The sequence below is a fragment of the Pleurodeles waltl genome, chromosome 5 (genome assembly GCF_031143425.1).
Source record: "Pleurodeles waltl isolate 20211129_DDA chromosome 5, aPleWal1.hap1.20221129, whole genome shotgun sequence".
Taxonomy (NCBI): Eukaryota; Metazoa; Chordata; class Amphibia; order Caudata; family Salamandridae; genus Pleurodeles; species Pleurodeles waltl.
The window spans coordinates 895296327-895317557 of record NC_090444.1 but is presented as its reverse complement, the minus strand read 5'-3'; the positions used below and the strand labels follow the sequence as shown (position 1 = coordinate 895317557).

Below are 21231 nucleotides of genomic sequence, written 5' to 3'. Positions count from 1 at the left end.
CAGTATACATCAGTACCTCTCACTAGCACTGCGACCAATGCTAGCCCCAGCCACCACTCCAGTATACACCGTTTTGTGGGGGTGTCACAGTCTCCTCAAACTAGCTGAAAAAAGGCAAGCAACACTACAACATAGCATAATAAAAATCCAGAATACTTTTTATATCACACCAGAGGGAGGAGGAACACTCCGAAGCTGCCACACTGCAGAAAACTTAAGCCTTCTATTCTTAATGAGATGAGTTCAGGAGCGTCAGGTGCACAGTATCCAAACTCCAAACTCTGTTCCCGATTAGGTTGCCTGCTAGGCACTCTTATCAAACTCCACATCTGCAGAACAGTCTAACCAATGACTGAGACGTAAGTGAGTACCATTCCATTTACGGCCCGAGGCAGAAGAGGAACTAGAACAACTGGAAGAACTAGATGTCACTGAAACAGTCATAGGGCCCACACCATGCTTCTTGTCCATAGTCATCACACCTAAACCAAACAGCCTGGAGCTGTGTGGCTATGCACTGACATGCAGCTACCTAACAGAACAATCAAGCGAGAAAGACACATAAAACCTACAATGGACAATGTAACTGCTGACCTCAAGGAGGCACAATGATTGTCTAAACTCTGGTTACCACCAACAGCTCCTAGACTCATCAAGCCATTACAAAACAATTATTTTGACTCACCTTTGGCTGAGAAGATACAAACACCTCATCTTCGGCATATTGTTAGCAGTGGATGTTTTCCAAAATATCATCAGAGAGACTGTCTGGCCTATATGCAGTCATAAATATACACTATGACATCATCATTTACTCAGGTACTTAGGCTAAACACCATTGTCGGCTACGGGCAACGCTGCAGAGACTGAAATAGCAAGTCCTGTCACTGCAGAATGACAAATGTTTATTTTTTAAAAATGAAATTGAGTTCTTTGGATACATATTTTTAAAAGATGGACTAGAATTGGACCCTCGTAAGTCTGAACAATTAATCATGCCCTAGCTGCAACAAATGTCAGAGAAATCAAGAGCTTCCTGGAAATGTAAAACTATGGCATGAGGTTCCTGCCAAATCTGAGCACATTATCTGAACTGCTGACATTACAGACTAAAGCTCATGGCAGGTTGGAGTCCAGTGACAAATCCCAGCAAGTGTTTGTGGACTTTAAAAATGCATTCTTGTGACTTAATGTCTTTTTGGCACACAAACACACTGAACTAGTGGTCGATGGGGGTCTGGTGGGTGTCAGAGCAGTAGTAATGCAGGGAAATAGAGAAGAACTAACACCCATCATGTATGCAAATAGGGCACTGTCAGAAACGGAGGCCAAATACGTTGAAATAGAATGACAAGTGCTAGCACTCAAATGGGCCTGTCAGCACTTACACATATCTTTACAGAAAGGAGTTCAGAATGGTGACCGACCACAAGCCACTTGTCAACTTGTTTGCAGGAACACTGCAACAATTCCCACCCAAGATTGAAAGATGAGTTGTCCAACTCCAACAATATATGTTCATGGTAACATACTGACCACGGGTGAATTGCCCAGCTATTTGTCACAATGCCCCCAACACAGACAGCAACGAACCCCACCACCAGAGAGGAAACTGAAGAATTTGTCAATCTAATAATACAAAAATCATGCCCAAAACCCATGGCAATAGAAGAAATTGAGGTTGCATCCAAGGAGGAAGAGTGCCTGTAAAGGACAACATAAACTATGCAATGACACACATGGAAGGAGTCACTGCGATACACACACCTCTGGACCTCTGAAGACAATCTAGTGTTGACCTAGCTGTGACATGTCAGTGAAGAGCTGAGCTGAGAAGGACTGCCTTTTGCGATCACTGCCCAATGTTACCAGAAACACTCCAAGAAAGAGTGATTTCTGGCACACTTAATCCAACAGGGGATCACCAAAACAAAAGCCAGAATGAGGGAGAAAGTTCTTCCGAGGGACGGATGAAGCAGTAGAAAGGAGATTACAATCTTGCCTGATAACCAGCAGGACTACCAATCTGGCCCCAGCAAAAACCAAAGAGCCAACGTGAAAACAAGGGACCCAGTCAGCATGGCCTTTGACAGCTCTTCTGAAGGGTGGTTGATGTAGGCTCAAAGTATACAATATTAGATTTGATAGTGTAAACCAGCATGAGCAAGGGTTAACCACTTCGGGAAAGAACATCTGCCATATTTCGCCTGCCTCGTAAAATCAAGACATACAATGGGCCCTCATTGCAAGAAGTGAAGTTTTGAGAATACCTCAGCCAGCTTGGCATCAAACATAGGAAAAATACACCACAGTGGCCCCAAATTGACAGGGAAATCGAGCGCTTCATGCGCAACCTCAACAAGGCATGGCAGATTGCATTCGATCAGAATGATGGTCTCAAGTGGAGCTTTCACCAATCTCTGAGCATATCAGAGCGCAACCCACAGCAGTACCCGTTGCCCTCCAATGGCCCTTTTGTTTAGGAGACATTTTTGGACAGAATCCCATCAAGCCCAATGAGGTGAGTTGTCATGTTGGATGTGGCACACACCTAATGAAGGTGGAAACAGGGTAACAACTGAGCGAGCCCGAGGAGGAAGGCCCGGGACTCTCCAGTATGACATGGAGAACAGGTGGTAATCAGAGACCACAATCCCAGTAAGGAATTCTGGACACCTTTACAGAACGTGTGGTGGGTACTGGTGAAGTGAGAGGAAACATGGTGAGAGTCAGTTGTGAATGAGAGAAGACCATCCGAAACCAGTTAAGTCTCAAGAAATGGGGATGACGGCAGAAACAACACAGGAGACAGAGTGTGAAAACTACTACAAGACCATGAAAGAGACCTTTCCAACCATAGAACCAATACAGGACAAATCCACAACCCAGGGAAGGTTGAGCAATGGAGAGGAATGGAATATTGCTGTCAGCAATAATCCCAATCAAGAATTCGAGGCTGGGACAAGGTGCCGAAAGTGTGATTTGTGACCTAATCCAGAACTAAGCCAAATTATGTGTGCTATGTCTATGGAGGCTCCATTTCACGGAATGAGTGCAAGAACATGACTAACGTGAGAAGGAATATAGGGATCCATCTGGCTTATATGCAAGGGAATATCATGTATGCATGCACCTCTACGGCTAGGCGCAGGGGGGGGGGGTACATAAAACAGGAGAGAACCGCTTGAGGTTCTTTTCTCAGACCAGGGTCTCACCTGCATTTTATTGATGCGCTAATCACGCTCAGGTGTTCACTTTTCTGTCAGCAGAATAAAAAAAAGCTTGCTCCCGCTACCAGGGCCACTCTAGGGATTGGAACATCGAGATCTGGCAATGAAGATATTTTGGGCACCGAATCCTGATTCGTGGTAACAGAAAGCAGGCAGTGAAAGAAACTGAGGCATGAGCCAGGAACTCAGATGTGCTTACAGCTCACCTTCTGTAGTGTTCATGGCATGCGGTCTGTCACCTCTGATGAACATGGAGCTGAAAGCCAAAATGGCACCTCAGTATAATTAACCTGCAGCTTGTCATCAAGGAGCATACAATGCAAAGTCAACTGGGGCCATATAATACTTTGTGCCCCGGTGGCACAATGAGCGTGTGCGCCCACTTTGTGTGCCTCTGAGGCACAATGGTATTACAGAATGGGCCTCTGACACTTGTGCGGCCTCTTCTTTAATACAAATACCACTGGCGCACATGTAACGCCTATGCTATAATTAGAGGGCATTCTCCCATCTGCATGTGGGCATAGCCCATGCAAATAAGGAAATTACTTTGCCACTGAGCCAGGGCCATATTACTGGGGAGTGCAGAGAGGAAACCATGCTTTAGGAGGCACACTTTTAGTGTGCTACAAAAAGGTAATGGTAGCTCCACCGCAGTGGGGGGGAGGGTCGCCCAACTGCTGAGCCAGCAGATGAAAAATAAAACAATAGCTTGCTATAGTTTTATTTTTCATCTGCAGGCTCAGCCAGCAGACTCTACAGGGAGGGGCAGGCCTGGGCCAAGTGAGTTGGGAGGGGAGAGGAGGGAAGAGGGAAGAGTGCACTAAATGTGCATGTATGTTTTGCCGGCCGTCTGCTACAGGCCAAACACACATGCGCACTTAGGTTTCTCCACAGCCGGGCTGGAGAAACAGCACAGACACCAGGCTTGTGCCTGAGCGGCAGTGACTGCTGCTCAAACCAATCCTGACGCTGCTTACATGCTATGTTTAGCATGTAAGCAGCACCAAGATTGCTGGGGAGCCCATGGTGGGACACCACAAGAGGAGCGAGGTGGCAGGAGACGGCGGCAGAAGACGGGCAGCGCAGATGTTTTCTTTTTTAAATTTTGATTCCCCGTCGTCGTCCCCTCCCACCACCTCCCTTGACATATGTGTCGTAAAGTGTGCCTCCTAAAGGCAGCCCTCTGGGGAGTAAAGGGAGTCCCATGGACCCCCAGCCTCCTCCCAGACATCCCCTTACAGGCAGAAGTAGTCACTCACTGCACCTGCCTGCAAGGGGATTTTTAAGGTGCATTGCCGCCTGCATTGTAAAACACTGAGAAGCCTTCAAACATCTTCTCTGTATTTCACTTGAATACACTGCCCCCAAGGCAGCACACATTCGTGGCTATCCTGAGCACAGTGCATTCTTTGTAATAAGGTACACTGATACACTTCCCTTGTTTCCGCCTTCATTGTGGAACACGGAGAAGCCTTCAAACATCTTCTCTGTATTTCACTTGAATACACTGCCCCCAGGGCAGCACACATTCGTGGCTATCCTGAGCGCAGTGCATTCTTTGTAATAAGGTACACTGATACACTTCCCTTGTTTCTGCCTTCATTGTGGAACACGGAGAAGCCTTCAAACAGCTTCGCTGTATTTCACTTGAATGCACTGCCCCCAGGGCAGCACACATTCGTGGCTGTCCTGTGCGCAGTGCATTCTTTGTAATAAGGTGCACTGATACACTTCCCTTGTTTCCGCCTTCATTGTGGAACACGGAGAAGCCTTCAAACAGCTTCGCTGTATTTCACTTGAATGCACTGCCCCCAGGGCAGCACACATTCGTGGCTGTCCTGCGCGCAGTGCATTCTTTGTAATAAGGTGCACTGGTACACTTCCCTTGTTTGCGCATGGTGCAGCTTCTGAAAGATGCACCAAGGGTCAAACAAGTAATGTGCGCCTTATTCATAATACCAATCCAATCCTTGTAGATAAGAGAAGCCATATCATACACTGTCCCAGAGGCGCAACTGGCATATGAACCCCCTATGTGAACCCTGTGGCACAATGCTATTAAAGAAGGGGCAGCTGGCACACGTATAGCACCAACCCTACCATGAGAAGGCGTTCCCTTGTTTGCATGGGGGCATGGTCCATTGCAAATGAGGAAATAACTTTGCCTCTACACCTGCACAGTATTACCGACGTGAGCGCAGAGGCAAACATGATTTTGGAGGAGCACTGAAAATGCGCCACAAAAAGGGCACACTTCCAGTGCGTCATGATCGTGGGTGCCCTTGGGGCATCGCATTCTACAGAATCCGGCAAACTTTCCCTGTTTGCACCTTTCGAAAGATGCTTTGTGGCACAACCAGGGAAAGTGCCCCATTTATATAAAACGGCCCCAGGTATTGTTTCTCTACCTCCCTTTCAACTCCTTTTTTCTGCAAAAGGCACCTGTCAAGGATAAAAGTTGGTTTAGTTAAAGAACTATAACATGCTGACCTAGGAGGGAAAACACCTAAAAAGGTACTATGTGAAATAAATGAGCATTTGCAATGCTTTAAAAACGTCTTTTTGAGTGGATTGTTAGAACAAAAAGTTGAACGTTTCGCGTGAGTGAGACCAGTTAAAATATGACATTATTGCATATATCGTTTTTTGAGGCATGCAATGCTAAAGTTGTCAAGTTTATCAAAATTGAAGGTCTCAAAGCATTTGTTTACATGAGGCACGTCTGCATGTTGCACAAGTAAGGTATATCATATACAGGCTGTAATGCGTTGTTTTAGATGCGAAGTATGGTATACTATCTAATTTCTTTTGTGCTCAAATTGTTAGGAACATTTGCTTTTTTCAAAGGATAGATTCAGGACTCCCTCAAGCATATCAACATTGCAAGCCAACACTACTTGAGTGTTTGAAATGGGAAGTCCATGCTTTAAATTGATAAAAAGTTTAACTACATGTCCTGGAACGGAAAGTACTTTAACTCCAGGCCAAACTAAGCATATTGATTTTGCATTCTTTCGAGGACTGGCCCACCTGATTTTAAATCTTGTTACATTAAGAGGGGAGGAGGGTTGTACTTTAATTCCCATAATGGTTTATTTTTTGTTGATTGTTCTTCGCAACACCTGGGTGCTAGTTCCTGGGAGATGTGCCCTAATGCAAGCTAACTAGGTTAGATTAGGAGCCATAGCAATCTGTTTGAAAAATCTTAAGACAAAGTATCAATTTTATAAATGATAAAAGTGCTTAGCATTTTGAGCCCTTGAAGCAACGACTTGACCATAACCTCAAAGTCAGAAGATGTAGTCCTGGCAGGGTTTACCATGCCTTCAACCTATCTGACGTCAGGAAAATAATTGCTTTTGAAAGTGCATCGACATATGAAGTAACCAAGAAATGGATGACCCATTCCAGAGCGCTCAGTTAACAATGAAAAGCGTTCAGAAAATGCAGTCGTGGGTCACTTCCTATGGACTAAATTGCAAAATACATGCTTTGCTGATGATAAACTTAGCATTATCAAACTAAACCGAAGGCTTTATCTCATTAAAAATGACGTGCGTGGGGGCAGAAAGAAGGGATAAGCCCAATACAGCTACCACAAGGCCCATAGTTCATGTGAACAAAGACTTCGGCTACTCCCTGCCTTAATGCAAGTTCACTTTGCATTCTGGATTGTTTAAGGTCTGTTTGTACACCGATGCATTGCGAAAAAAGCTATTCCTCTATTATGTATATGATTACATGGCCATAACTGCTTTGTGGTGCTCGCAAAGAAGCGCCACTCACTGTCACAAATTTGGCACTGAAATGTCATACAAAAGCACACCGAAAACAAGAAACTGTCATACACAGTCAAACTCAAAACCTGGCAGCTGCAAAGGGTTTTGGTTGGAACCATTAAGAGCGGGCTGTGGTTTCTAACAAAGTTAATTTATATCGAAAGAATTACAACTGTGTGGCTGACAAACAACCGAAGAAACACAGCTTATACTGGGAGATAAATTAAGCAGATTTAAAAGGGATCTGATTAAACAAAAATGAATGCCTGCTCTGAAACGTGAATGGGAGCCTTATTTATCCTTCTTGAGGGAGTGCAATGAAGAATAATTTGTTAATAAACCTGAATAATATCAAGTGACAAAACATTAAATAACTGAGGTTTACAAAATTGTGAAAATAATTGCCCACTTAGTTTTCTGGCAAACCGCAGTATTCCAACACAACTGTGTAATGCTCATAGATTCAATGCAATAAACACCAGTTAAAACTTGGAGCTTCTTTCCGAAGTCTGACCATGAAATCCTAATAATGCCCGTTTCAGTAGTACATAAATAGTGCTCAATTAATGAAGAGCAGAGGAATACTACATAAATCAATAATAAAAATGAAAATAAAGGACAAACCTAACCAGATTGTAAGAACCAACACCAATGCAGAGGTAGAAATACAAAAGATACTGAGCCTCGCTTGTGAGCGCGGGAAATTAGATCATTCCTCACAGCCATGACTTGATCTACCTGTGTGTGCTCTTGAGCTTCGGGCGTGCTGGGCGGGGAGGGTACTGGGTCACCCTCGGATCGCAGACGGCCGATGATCGCTCGGAAACAAGGTCCTCATTAAGAACTAGTAGATTAATTTGAGGACCTCTGAGCTGAAGGATGCAGTGAGAGGCAATACGATTCCCGCCCAATGAACTCAGGCCTGGTGCAGGTGGAAGCTTTGGGACACCTTGCTGAACGGGCTGCCTTGAGTTGCCACTGCACATCGTGCCTTGTGGGCGCAACATCAAGACTGTACACTGTTTTCCTAGGGGTGACCTGGCGTGACTGGGCTGAGTGCTTTTAGACCGGGGCCTGTTTGGTGCTGGAGCATGGAGCCAACTGCCATTAGGTGGGAATGGGGACACGTGTCACCCTAGGCCACCTCCGCCTAGTCATTGAACCAGAAAGTTCCCCCGGGATATGCAGTTTCCACGCTGTGCACCTGGTCTGAAAAGAGGAGCGCCATGAAGCGCAGATGTGGGACATTTGGTGTCTCGCATCCCGGAGCTTGGGAAGGTGATTTCAGGGATATGGTGCACCCAAAGACTTCCAATCCTACACCACAGAAATCGATCATGGACATGCTCACCGCCACCCCTACCCCGATGGACCTGATTCACCAGCCGAAAAGCACAGAAAAACATACAGGCATGTTTGATACGAACTGCCATTGAGGCCCAACTAAGGGTGATACAAGTGGAAACTGGATTACTGCATGCAGATCATGCCAAATTAGCAGAGCGAGTGGATGACGCAGAATCCTCCTTAAACTTGATCAGACCTGCTTTGGTGGTTATGCAGGACCAGCTGAAGTCTCTCCTTACGGAAGTGCGGGAATGGCAATCAAGGTGAAACAGCATCTTCTTTCTGGGGTTCCCGGAAGGATCTGAGGGCCCAGCTGCTGAATTCTTCCTAGGACTGGCTGAGGTCGACCGTCCTAGCAAACAGAGTACCGAAATATTTCTCTGTCGAACAGGGGCACCGGATCCCAGGCTGCCCCCTCACCCCTGCCGGGGGCGATGCCATGCCCGATCATCGCCTGCTTACTCGATTTCAGAGACTTACTGCTACAGATGTTCTGAGCCAAGGGCCCCTAGACATACAATGGTAACACCATAATAGCATACCTGGATTACACGGCAGAGATTCAGAGGAGGCGGAACACGATTGGAGAGGTCAAGTGCAGCTGCGCACTATGGGCCTATCCTACACACAGCTATTCTCAGCCCGCCTCTGTGTGGTGGAGACAGGCGCAACACACTTCTTTGCTTCTCCTTAAGAGGCCTGTGGGTGGCTCAGAACCGAAGCAATACAGGAATACCTGTATGCCTCTGGGAATGGCCTACATGGATGGTCCGACAGGAGGCTCAAACCCCACCGTTGTCCACATAAATCAAGATCCCGCCATACTGATGAACATGCGGCTCAGGAATGTGCGAGGGCAGTAGCAGAGGTCTTCACACCCAACACCAAAAGATTCCCAGTTCTGGCTCTGGACATAGATCTGAACTCTGTGCTGGGCGCCACTGGCTCAGACACCTCCAAGAGGGGCTCTCTGATCACGCCTTTGGCATCCGTCTGGACGGAGATGCCCAACCCGTGATGTAGCCCAGGTGGTGAGTGCCTAGAGATGCTGAAGCGGGTGCTGGGGACTATTTTGAAGTACCGGCAACTGCACAGACGACTGCACTGGCAACAATGAGGAACTATTTGGTAATGTATGCTCCACCTGTGTTCGGGAGGGGTCACGAGATACTGTGGTCCAGCTGTTTACTGGGTTTGACCAGCTGCCCCCAGACTTCTGCAAGAAATTATCACTGCTGTAGGCACGTTTTCTACAGATGCTGTGTTGTTTGTGCCTTTTTGGTACTATGCGGGTTGGTGTTTGAAATAAGGGAGATGTTTTTCAGTTTTGTCATTGCTTTGCTATTCTGGTTGGACAGGGGGACGATGGGGAGGCCATGAGAAGACCAGGGATGGGATGGGGGAATTGAGCAGGAGACAGGGGTACCAAAGTAACTGTATGTACACATGAACGCCACATGTAACGCATTAACCTGGAACATCTGGGGCATGGAGACTCCTGTGTAGCAGCACATAATCTATGCATACCTCAGGCACATTCAGATTGCATGCCTCTAGGAGATAAATCTCACTAAAGCGAGCTTGAAAAGGTCAGCAGGTCCTGGAGCGAGCAGACCAAAGGCACTGGGTACTCAATGTATGCTGGGGGGGATTCTCATATGGGTGATCCAGGAGTATTGTTTGTAAAAAGGAAGTTGGTGGCTGACGAGGAAGGCCTATGCGCTATTTATTGCAGGGAATGCTACATGGTCACCCGCTGTCGTTGGTGTCCCTGTATACCTCCACCCTTCAAAGCGTTTTCCTGAACACCGTCCATGGTGTTGGACCCATAGACCCCATGGGTACCAGGGATTTCAACTGTACACATGACGGACCTTGATCGCTCCGTGCCCCCCAGCCTCCCTCCCCCAGAGTCCTCAGGGTACACATGTGACTATGTAATTCCAGCAATGGACCAGGGCAACACACTTACATGATATTTGGCACTTGGGACATCCCGGCACGCAGAATATTCCTACTATGCGCCTGGCTATCAGGTTGGATTACATTGTCTGTAATTCAGACTTTTGGCCCCTGATACATAGCTCTGAAGATTTGGGCAGGACTATCTGATCATAGCCCATTTAAGGAAGTGTTTAAATGGGGCAGGATCAGGACTGCCATTCCGACATGAAGACTCAGGACAGAAGCTTTGCTAGAAGCGTTGTACAGGTACACCATTAATACACACCTGTCAAAGTACTTCACATAAAATGATGGCACAGTGGGATCCTGGGTTCTGGAGTGGGATGCCATAAAGGTGGTCATGAGAGGACACTGTATGAACACATCAAGGGGGGCAAGGTTGACAGTTACCTGTACGATGAATGAATTAGAATCACGCATAAGGAGGACATAAATTGAAGCAGTGACAGAGGTTGACACATCACTGGTAACATGAAGAGGCAAACTGGCTCAGTGATAACGACTATGAAGCTGCCTTGGCCCACCAGCATCTGGATGGTGAATGCAAATGACATTGAAGTACTTATTATTATTTGGTTTGGTATGGGACTCCTGTTGTGCGGTTGTTAATATTGCTACCCACTATATGCCATGTGGATATACTGTTTAAATGTCAATAAAGAGATATACAAAAATAAGAATGTTTCACTTTTACCAAAATATAAAAATAAAAATGGCAAACGTTCACACAATGTAATGACAAAGAAAAAACAAGTCAAGGAAGAAGCAAATCTCTCACATAAAATCACATGTATACACAGTGCTCATTTACAAAAGCAAACAGCCCAACGGTATATTCCAAAACCATTTCAGTTTCTTCTTACCTGATACAAGCAAGTGACAAACAAAATTTCGGACTCCTGATAAGAACTGCTTCTCAGAGAATGTATCATTGGCGTCATTTAAGAGATACTGGCAAATAAGCTAAAAGAAGAAAAATAGAATGATTATAGTAATTTCTTTAGAGGACTGAAACTTTATTACACCCTCAACATATATGCTAAACTAAAGAAAGTTACATATTAATTATAAACTCTATTTAGGTACACAATCACTACAAGAATAACACTACAACCCGTTGTGTCTTATAATGGAATACTGAACATAAGTATTTGTCGAAGCTTCTCGGTGTTCATTCATGTTTATTTCCAGGTATTTACCCCATGAAACACATACATACATAAAATAACAAAAAAGCATAAGAATGAGTATTACGCCTACAATAAATGCTTGCAGTACAAAATTGCCACTTAAAATTACAATATATTCATAACCTCAATATACTCATGAAGTAAAGCCAACCAATTAGGCATTCAAAACAATATGCTGAAAAAATAAAATCCTATAAAAATATGTACCAGTCAAAAAATACCATATTTATCAATTAAAAATCGGAATGATATAAAATTCACAATTATTGCACAAAATCATATAAATACCTCCTTACAAGTATGTTAATTCCTAAAAGATTATTACAGGATTTTCATTTCATAAGGAATACCCCATCAGCTTTCTCACTAACCAGATGGCATAGAGCTATCGGTTTACAGAATATACAATAACCGAATGAGTATTTGTCTGCAATATCCTAAGAGCAGTTCAGTATTGCCAACGCCAAGGTTTAAGCATAGTGGCCTAACCCAAGTTGTCCTTGCACTTTTATACAATGGGCAAAAGAAGAGCAAATGTTCAACGTCTTCTATAGGTTCTCTACCAGGAGGACAGAAAACCTGTGTCCTGTTTGAATTTCCATTTATTAGAAAACTGGCCTACCTGAAAGGTTCACATTCTAAATTCAATATATGAAGTACGAACTGGTAGGGTCTTGTAGCATCCACATAGGTTTTGACTGGTGTCAACTTAAAGGATAGGAACCGTGCAGTAAGGCTTCAAAAGCAAACATTTCTACGGTATAGCTTGATTCTGTGTGCCCCCCCAAAAACGATTTAATAGCTACTATTGTTCCACCCATCATTGAAAAGGCGTGCTCCATAGTTTTTCCATGCCTAAAATCAGGGTGATAAGACGACATATGGCAGAACCAAGAAATGGAGTCTGAATTATCCATGCTTAAAATCTTGATTAGGGCGTTCTTGTAAGGATTTAATTCTGGGGTTATCCACATTCTCATCCAAAAAAGCATTGGTTTAAAAGCAATTATATCACTTAACCCTGTGCCAAAGATTAATGTGACTGTAGGTGTACTTTTGGGTAGCTGAACAAGGACCTTATAAAGGTATTTTCTCTTACTGAAAACTATTTTGTGTTTCCAGGTCCCCAGATTTCCGCCCCGTACAATGCAGCCCTCTGAGTTTTGGCATGGTAAATCTCAATAGCTGGAGATATCAAGTTGGCAGAAGTTATATTTTTTATCTTTTGAGTAACCAAGAGGCGCTGTGTAACAAAGTGGTACCACTGTTGGCTAGTTGTGAAGATCAGCAAGAGGCGTTCTCCTGCCTACTAGCAACCTAATAAAAACCATAATAAAAACTGTCGACCATCGGCAAAATTGAACCCTTCATCTCACAGTTCCCTTTATAAGTTTTATGAGGGTTAAAACATACATTTAGTTTTAGCAGTGTTCACCTCCACACTCCTGTCATCACAAAAAGCTGTAAATCTATTGAATAGATTTTGCAACTTCTTAGATGTTTGCAAAATTAGGAGCGTGTCATTGACAAACAGCAGGACAGATACAAAAATGCAATGTAATCTTGGCGAGTCATGGGTGCCATTGTTTAAGTAGTTTATTACATCATTAATGTAGAGGGAGGATAAGATTGGGGCCAGTACACAGCCCTGCCGTACTCCCCTCTCAATTGGTATTTGGTTTGTTAGCTCCCCGTTAATTCCCCAACTTACTTGTGCATAGTTTGCTTCATACAGTCTCACAATCATTTGTAACATTTCCAAGGCCGATTGAACTTAATATTAACCATAACTTCTGCCTAGGCACTAAATCAAATGCAGTCTGAAGGTCCACAAAAGCCACATATAAGTGATCTTTCATCATTTTAAATATTCCCAACAGATTAAAGTAATCTGGTATATCTGATCAATCGTGCTTACTTTAGCATGGGTGCCAGCTTGCACTCTTATGGGTATCTATCCATTTATGTAATTTATCTAACTGTAATGATAACAAAATACCTTCTGAATGTTATCTATCAAGCTAATGGGGCGGTAATTCCCCAGGTTAACCGTTTCACCTTTCTTATGGATGGGAATAATATCAGCTCCCCTCCAAAGCTCCCTCCAAAAAAGAGGATTGAATGCAATCCCCTTCCATGATTCTGCTTGACAATTTATTAATATATGGAGACCATATAACTAACTCAAATTTCTTGAGATCCCCTGGTACCTTCTCAGTGCCAGGTGTTTTCCCCGGTAGTAAACCGGTTTACAGGATGCTGGGTCTCTTATTCTGAACAGAAGTACCCTGAATGTTCTTGCTTCTTGGTAGCTTTATGGATGAACGCAGAAAAAACAGTGGGGTGGATAGAGTTAACTGCCTCTGTGTCAGATTTATAAGCAGTATATACATTTGTAATATTTTTTTCCGAAGATGTGGAGGGATTAAAGAACTCCAAGGAAGTGCTGGGCAATGCGCTCCTGTTAACACAAATATTTTAGGTAGAAATAATTATTGAATGTTCGTAATGAATTATGAAGTAAAATGATTAACGTAGAAAAATAATGTGCACGTTTGAAACTGTGACCTCGGAGAGCGATCACCAAGATTCACAAATTATATTAAAGGAGCAACTAACACATGTGAAATATTGAAAATGTATTAGATTATGTAGTAATATGTCATATTGAGAGATATATCCTATGTTTTGCAGTATGTTGTAGGCTTAACTTGACTAAAGTCTTGGCCTAGATTTGCCAGGCCTCATGCAGAAACTGTATTTCTAATGTGCAATAAAAATGCTGACGAGCTGAACTAATCGTGAACTGCTCATTATTTAATACAATTTTGCTTAGCTGAAACCTTTGTGTGTACCAAAGGACAGGAGATGATGGAACAGAAATGTAGCAAATAGTGTGTAAAGCGCTCTGAGTGTACTTTCCCAGGACTCGAACAATGAAGACACTGACTGGAGAAGAAGATGCAACATTTTCGATACCTGACGAGCCGGATGATGAGAACATCGTCCATTGAACCAATCAACAACCTGAGAACTGTGTAATATTAGAATTCATAGATTTGAGTTACGAAAATTATTGGTTGGAGTAAAATCGTGTGATTAATTGACCAATTAGGATTTGGGGGATAGTCTAGGTGACTTTGATATAACAGCGTGACAGAGAGAAAAGAGTTGAGATGTTAGGGGAGAGACTTTGAGATCGAAGAGAGATTCGAGATTCTGTCATTGGGCTCATACTCTTGAGAGTCTGATGCGATGCGGATCGTCTAATGACCTGAAGATGAAGACTGACTTTGTTGCTGATCCATACCGAGGATAGGTAGATATGACAATGTGACTTCATTACCTTTTGTGACTTTTCTTTCTAAGTACCAACTGCGCTGTCTAATAGTTTTTATTAAGTTAGATGTTGTCCAAATTCATGTTCTAAACTGTTTTCGCATGAATTCCCACATTCTGATGCTAATCTGGGTTAGGTGAGGTTCCCTACTCTGTGACACTGACAGAATTACGGAGATAAATGATTGACTGACTGATCTGCTGAACTCTGCTTCTTCTGTTGACCCATTTGCCTTTGATTCTATTGATGATTTATGCTAATGCTCTAGAATATATTCTGATGCAAGTTTTGACTAAGTTATGCTTTTGGCGTTTACTAATGAATTATCGAGAGAATTGTTTTGAGTTGAATAAGGTTTGAAATAAATTCATGACTTAGTATTGTAACAAAAAGGGAAATAAAATTACTAAACGTATACGGAGTTGTGGTTAATTCATGACTGAAAGGTCATGGTTTGATGATTACAGTATTAATTGTTGATGAATGACTAGATTAATGGTTATTGAGTTCTGTGTATTGATTAATGAGAACCATTGGTCGCATCATAGCTAGGACACTCCATGCGAATCAAAGGTTCATCAACCTATGAGCGTTTCCTTGTAAGTTTACCTATTAAGGACCAGGCGCGCTTGCACTCTCATGGGCTACCATGTGCCAAAAAACTTCTGAATTTCTAGTTTTAGCTGCTACCAAAAGATCCTCCCAATTTGTGTCAGTTCTGTTTAAAGTTGAAGATAATGTTTTTATAGCTTGCTCTAGGTAATCTAACCTTCATAATATCACCCATTTTAACAGCCTTGATTAATTCTGATCTGACCTTTCTGCAGTTGGTATAAAACCAGGGAATGATTTTAGAATATATAGATTGTCGCCTTTTAGTTCCCTCTGAATATAGTGATTTTAGCATATTAAATTTCCCAAGATGGAGCTCCATGAAGGGTTCATCTCTAGAGGGATTATCAGCCACAGGAGTTATATTAAATATATTGTAAATTTTGATTGTTGTATCAGAACTTAGAAGAATTTTTGACCAATTTTCAGGTCTCCTATTACTACCCAAGCTTTCTGCAGTCTGATCTACTGGAAGTATGGATTTTAGGTATGAAGATTGGTCCTAAGAGATACAATTAAAGGATAGTGGTCACTGTCAGGTTTAGTAAGAAGAGAACAATCACGTATAGTGTGACAGATATCCAAATCTAGTAAAATATCATCAGTCCTGCTTTCGCCCCATCCTCTATGAAAAGTATATTCATGATGGCTGTCTGAATTATATCGCCCATTACATGCACACAAGCTGTGTGCCAATGTAAAAGACTTGAGGTGAATGGCTGAACAGGACCATCTCTTAAGGAGTTCTGCATCCAAAAAATATACACCTCTGGCCACATCTTCAGGATTTGTTATAGAATGAATGAAAGCTAGAGGTTCAAAAGTAGTGTTTAAGCCTCCTTCAATAATTAACATGGAATATTTGCCTATTTGACAGATGATGATCTAACTTGGCCAGTGAGGGGGATTCAACAGAAGTATTACATATATTATCATGGTTACGCTGTTTGTTCCCTTTACAATCAGACCACTAATGTCAGGGCAAGCAATCAGCAGTTTATGAATAGACAGATCTGATGACATTCGCACCCAAAGGAAGTCAAGCTCTGGAAGGAATGACTTCACAACTATAATCTTAATAACCAGAAATATGGAAAAGTTCTGTCAAACATGTTTATTATAACACAATCAAGTCAAAATGAGTTACAAAGTTAAACCAGTTTAGATTAGCCAGTGACATTTTAGGATGTAGCCAGCTATATTCCATCATAATATCTGTAAACTGAGCGGACAGACTTGGTCTGGTTGCAAGGGGCTGCCAACATTACCAGAATTAATACTGTAGTCATTTTGCAAAGGACAAGAGGTCAAGGTTCAAACTTCAAACAGTACTTGGTGGCATTTTGGCATACCCATGATCATAGGAGTTGTTTGAGCACAGAGGATCCCGAGACTGAATCTGGAAGGTGGCAATGTTCAAGGTGTCAAAAGATGGTAAACTACTCGAATCAGATATTTTGTACAGATTTCTCCTTGCACAACAGCCAGTACTGAGTCAACCCATCTCAGCCAAAGCAGGAGCAGATGGGACGAATAGGGGAGTAACCTTATGGGAGTCCAGATTATCCTATGGATTTGATCCAATAAAAGATATACTGGAATTTACCTGGTGTCCCTGTCTAGATTGAAAAGAGCTAATGGCTGTCACATTGCCTTGCGGTTCTCTTAAATTGGATGTTTGAGCCCAATGGTGGCAAAGATCTGTCTTCCATTGCTATTAGACCTTCCACTAGGTCAGTGTCAGCAAGTATTATCTTGATCACATCAAGCTTATTTAAGCTCACCAGACAGACGATAAGTGGTAATTACATCTTTATGGATTACATACAACACTTCTGTTTAGTATGCATCTAATGGATTGTTTTGTTGACAAGAGATTATTTACTTTCCCTTTGGCCTGGTTTCAATTTAGGTACATTTGTCAGGTAAATTACAGCTTCTCCGCTAGCTTCTTACTAATTGTGCCTAGATGGTTAGAGTGGTGTCTAATAAGCGTATAAGGTTTAGTTCTGGGTATTACTCCCTTACATTTAGAACTTGAAGTTGTGCACCCCCGCCTGATTTTAATTGAAAAGTGTTGGAGGTGGAGTACACGAGGTTGACAATAGTTCGACAGGGGCCTGCTATGGCCTGGAGAATGCACAAGATTTCTCAGATTGCTGTTGAACAGATTTACATGATTCCCTTTGGTGGTACTGGCTTCCTGACTCATCCCTGGGTCATGATTTGAACTCCTAGGCCTCGGAGTAATAGTTTAATTGAAGTGGTCATGAAATCAGAACTAGTAAGTTCCTGATCCAGTTCCCTGAAGCCCCTTCCCCACTTGCAAGCTAAAATCACTTGTGGGCCCCTGACCCGTAAAGGCAAGATACCTCTGCTTGCAATGTCCTGTTGGTTACATAGCGTCCGGGTCAACATAAGATTGCTTCTTTTATTGAAGAAAAAAAAAAACAGTTCTCAAGCATGGTAAAATAGTCTATACGTCTAACAGATCCAGTGCGATCTTTTCCCACATGAGACTTGCTTGGCTCATTTAAGACTGAAGGACAGGGCTGTTTTTTGTGGCCTTCAGTGTAGTTCCTGCCATCTAACTCGGTTTGTGAATATGGCTCTTTCTGTAAAATGGATTTCACTGAAAAAGGGGGGCATCATTGGCCAGGGCACTCAATTATGAAGTCTTGGCCCTGACAGATTCAGGATGAGCTAAACTCTTGATAGACAATGAAGTCAGAATAGCTTACAGTGGCAATTTTCGATTTGCCAATATCAGAGTAAAAGTATGTGATTCTGCAAGCACCTGAGGGCGGTTTACTTTCCTTATTTAATATCTTCTTACCTCCACAATTAGATTACCAATTTCACTTAAAGTGCAGTTTCCTGCTGCATTTGTTTCTGAATTTGGTTCCTTGACATTAACAGGAGGGGCATTAGTCGCCTTTCTTTTTACCATATTTTGCCAAATATCCCAACAGTCAACAAAGGTTAAAAATTGCAAAACAAAAGTCTCAAGCGGAACAAAAAGTGGTCATTTTGCTGTTTGGTTGTACGATCCATCCCATTGAACAGCCGGCATCATTTGATCTATTTTAAGTATCTTAACTTAGTCTATTATACACCAGATCGCATGCATCATTGTGGATTGTGGAATAAAGCGAAGTGCGCCCGCTGTGGAACAGATGACGCAGATTTTGTACATGTTGCGTGGTTTTGCCAGGGCATTCAAAAATTCTGGCTGACAGTGAGGGTGGATGTTGAGGCGATGAGAAGTGACAGCCTGCAGATTACACTTGAGCTTGCCTTGCTGGGTTGTGACAGGGAGGTATATCGTCTGGCACATGGCAAGCAGTTGCCTTAGGGTTACCATTAGTGCAGGCCAAATAGCAATGAGATGGGCACGTGGTCTGCTTCTGACACTACAAGAACGGTTCGTGGACATTACCTACTGCAATACGCAATCAGATGCTTACCGCAAACTGTTATCGCTGTGCAGTCATCCAAAAGATACATAGGGGCCCTATTGGGCATACCTGGCATGCATCAGGGCAGAGGTGGGATCTGAGGTGGATGATAGCACACTGATATCCAGCCTACTGCAGAGTACACAGAATTACACTAATTAATAGCTGTTGACATGAGGATGTGGAAAGGAAGGAGGCTCCAAGGGGAGACACGGGACGGGCGAGGGCTGGCTCTGAAGACTGAGGGTCTGAGAGAATGGGGTTCAAGGTGCTTTGAGAGGAGAAGCAGGTTGGAACCCAAGAGTGATCCATTATTAAAGCACTGCTCTGTTTATGATCCACAAGTTAATTGTTACTGTGACTCTGCTTTTCTATTTTACCCAACACTAGTGATATACCTCGAGGTTATAGTCAAATGCTGCCAAGCCAACTGTGTGCGAGTCATTTTCTCTTTTAATTTTGTCTCCTCTGTGTGGTTACAAAATTCCAAAATAAAGTTTAAAAATATAAATCCCAAGGGGAAAGCGAAATGAGAGAATGGCAGAAAACAAAACATAGGAAAACGGTCAAACATAGATCCAGAAGGATGGCAGATGGAGGCTGCAGGGCTTACCAGTTTGATGTGACAGCCACAGTGCGGACCACAGTAATTCAATGTATTAAAATAAGACAAAGCCAAGAGAGGGCCCTGCCCTGCCTATTCCTGGAGCTGACCGCGGGTGAGGTGAATGCACTACATAGAACTAGGTGTTTGCTGGGACCTCCTCATTCAGTCCCCTCTACAGCAGTAGCAGTATTTCTGGGACAGGTAGCTCCTTCCAGATTAACTTTCCGCACCATGGGTTGTTTACTGGGCCTCCTCGTTTGGCCCCCTCCACAGCAGCAGCAGGATTTTTGTTTGAGTTTTCCAACACAGGGAGACACCTAATATCGCATGACTCATTTTGAGTGCTGCCCCTTGTTCTTTCACGTTTTAGGCCTAAAATTAGCGACAATGCCTAGAACATGATAATGGTTCCATGATTCTCGTTGGTCCTGTTAACGCTTCCCTTTATGATATTTTATTACACATCAGGACTCGTTTTAGGCCAATGACTCTTTTCACCCAGTTGAGAGACACCTTAGGACGAGATAGCTAATCAATATATCAATCAATACATCAATAATGTCATCAATATTTATCACGACAATGCATTTCACTTTAGTCAGTCATTAATCAATTCAAAGACACTACCATGACCTTTCAGCCATGAATAACCACACCTTGATTAGTAGAATTTTATGAGTTTTATTCCCTATTAATTACAGTCTATCAGCAGATGCGTTAATCTCAACACCAAGAAACATAATAGCATAGTCACGATATGGCAACTTTGATAAGATTTCATTAAAGCGAGAATCACAAACATCAGAACATAACACGGCGTGAACCTAGATCAAGTTTAGCAGAGTGTCAATAACGCGTCAGTTCAACAAAGCAGTCTCGGGCGTTTGTCTATTTGCGTCAGTTTAATGAACACCTATCCTAACCTACTGATTAGCATGTTGGACTTCATGCAAAACAATTTAGAACACCAATTTGGAAAACATCTAAATATGGTCTCTGCCAAAAGTAAGCAGTTGGTACCTAGAAAGGAAAAGCAAACAGACAAATCACAATTGCATTGTCATAATTACCCTCCAAAGTTTAAGTCAGCGCACAGGTTCAGTCTTCGTCTTCAGGACATCTGTCAATTCGCCATCAGTCAAAACTCAGCTCCGGGGCAAAAGGGCACTTTCCTCATGAGGAGGTAAAGTGTAACATGGACAAATCTAAGGGCAAGGATGGTTTTAAGAAAACCACCAAGTCACCAAACAGAGTGACAGAGTTTCTGGATAAAATCAATAGCATTCCCTACCTAATTCTATATGACTCCCCGTGACATGGGTTTTTATCCCTTTTCCGTTGTACATTCCCCCAAAATTGTATTGGACACTTGTTATACTCCATTATCTTTAACCTATCAGAAAGTACATTAGGTAACCCAACTCTTCACCCCATATTATTTTACAAGTCTTTGATTGGTCTTCATAATTGACGTCTTCCGAGGTGGCACGTCCGGTATGATTTCATCTTTCTGTAATTCTTTGCACATCTTTTGGTCAGCAGTTCCACTGTCTTCACCGGTTTGAATGACCTTGTACCTTACATGAATGTACACTGTTTCAATTTGCTTTTAACATTTACTCTGCACACAATGAAGAATGCTTGAGAACGGATCTAATATGGTTACATTTGTCTTCTAATTTGAAAAAAAGAACACGCAG

General features: G+C 42.8%; 1 protein-coding gene across 4 annotated transcripts in view; it reads right to left on the bottom strand.

The window, feature by feature from the left end:
- Positions 1 to 21231, bottom strand: part of GNPAT (glyceronephosphate O-acyltransferase) — a 443941-nt gene that overhangs the window by 117568 nt on the left and 305142 nt on the right. For all 4 annotated transcript variants that reach the window (XM_069235014.1, XM_069235013.1, XM_069235016.1 and 1 more), the window contains exon 13: positions 11188 to 11287. In XM_069235014.1, the coding sequence (XP_069091115.1) occupies positions 11188 to 11287 (100 nt within the window). The remainder of the gene's footprint in view (positions 1 to 11187; positions 11288 to 21231) is intronic.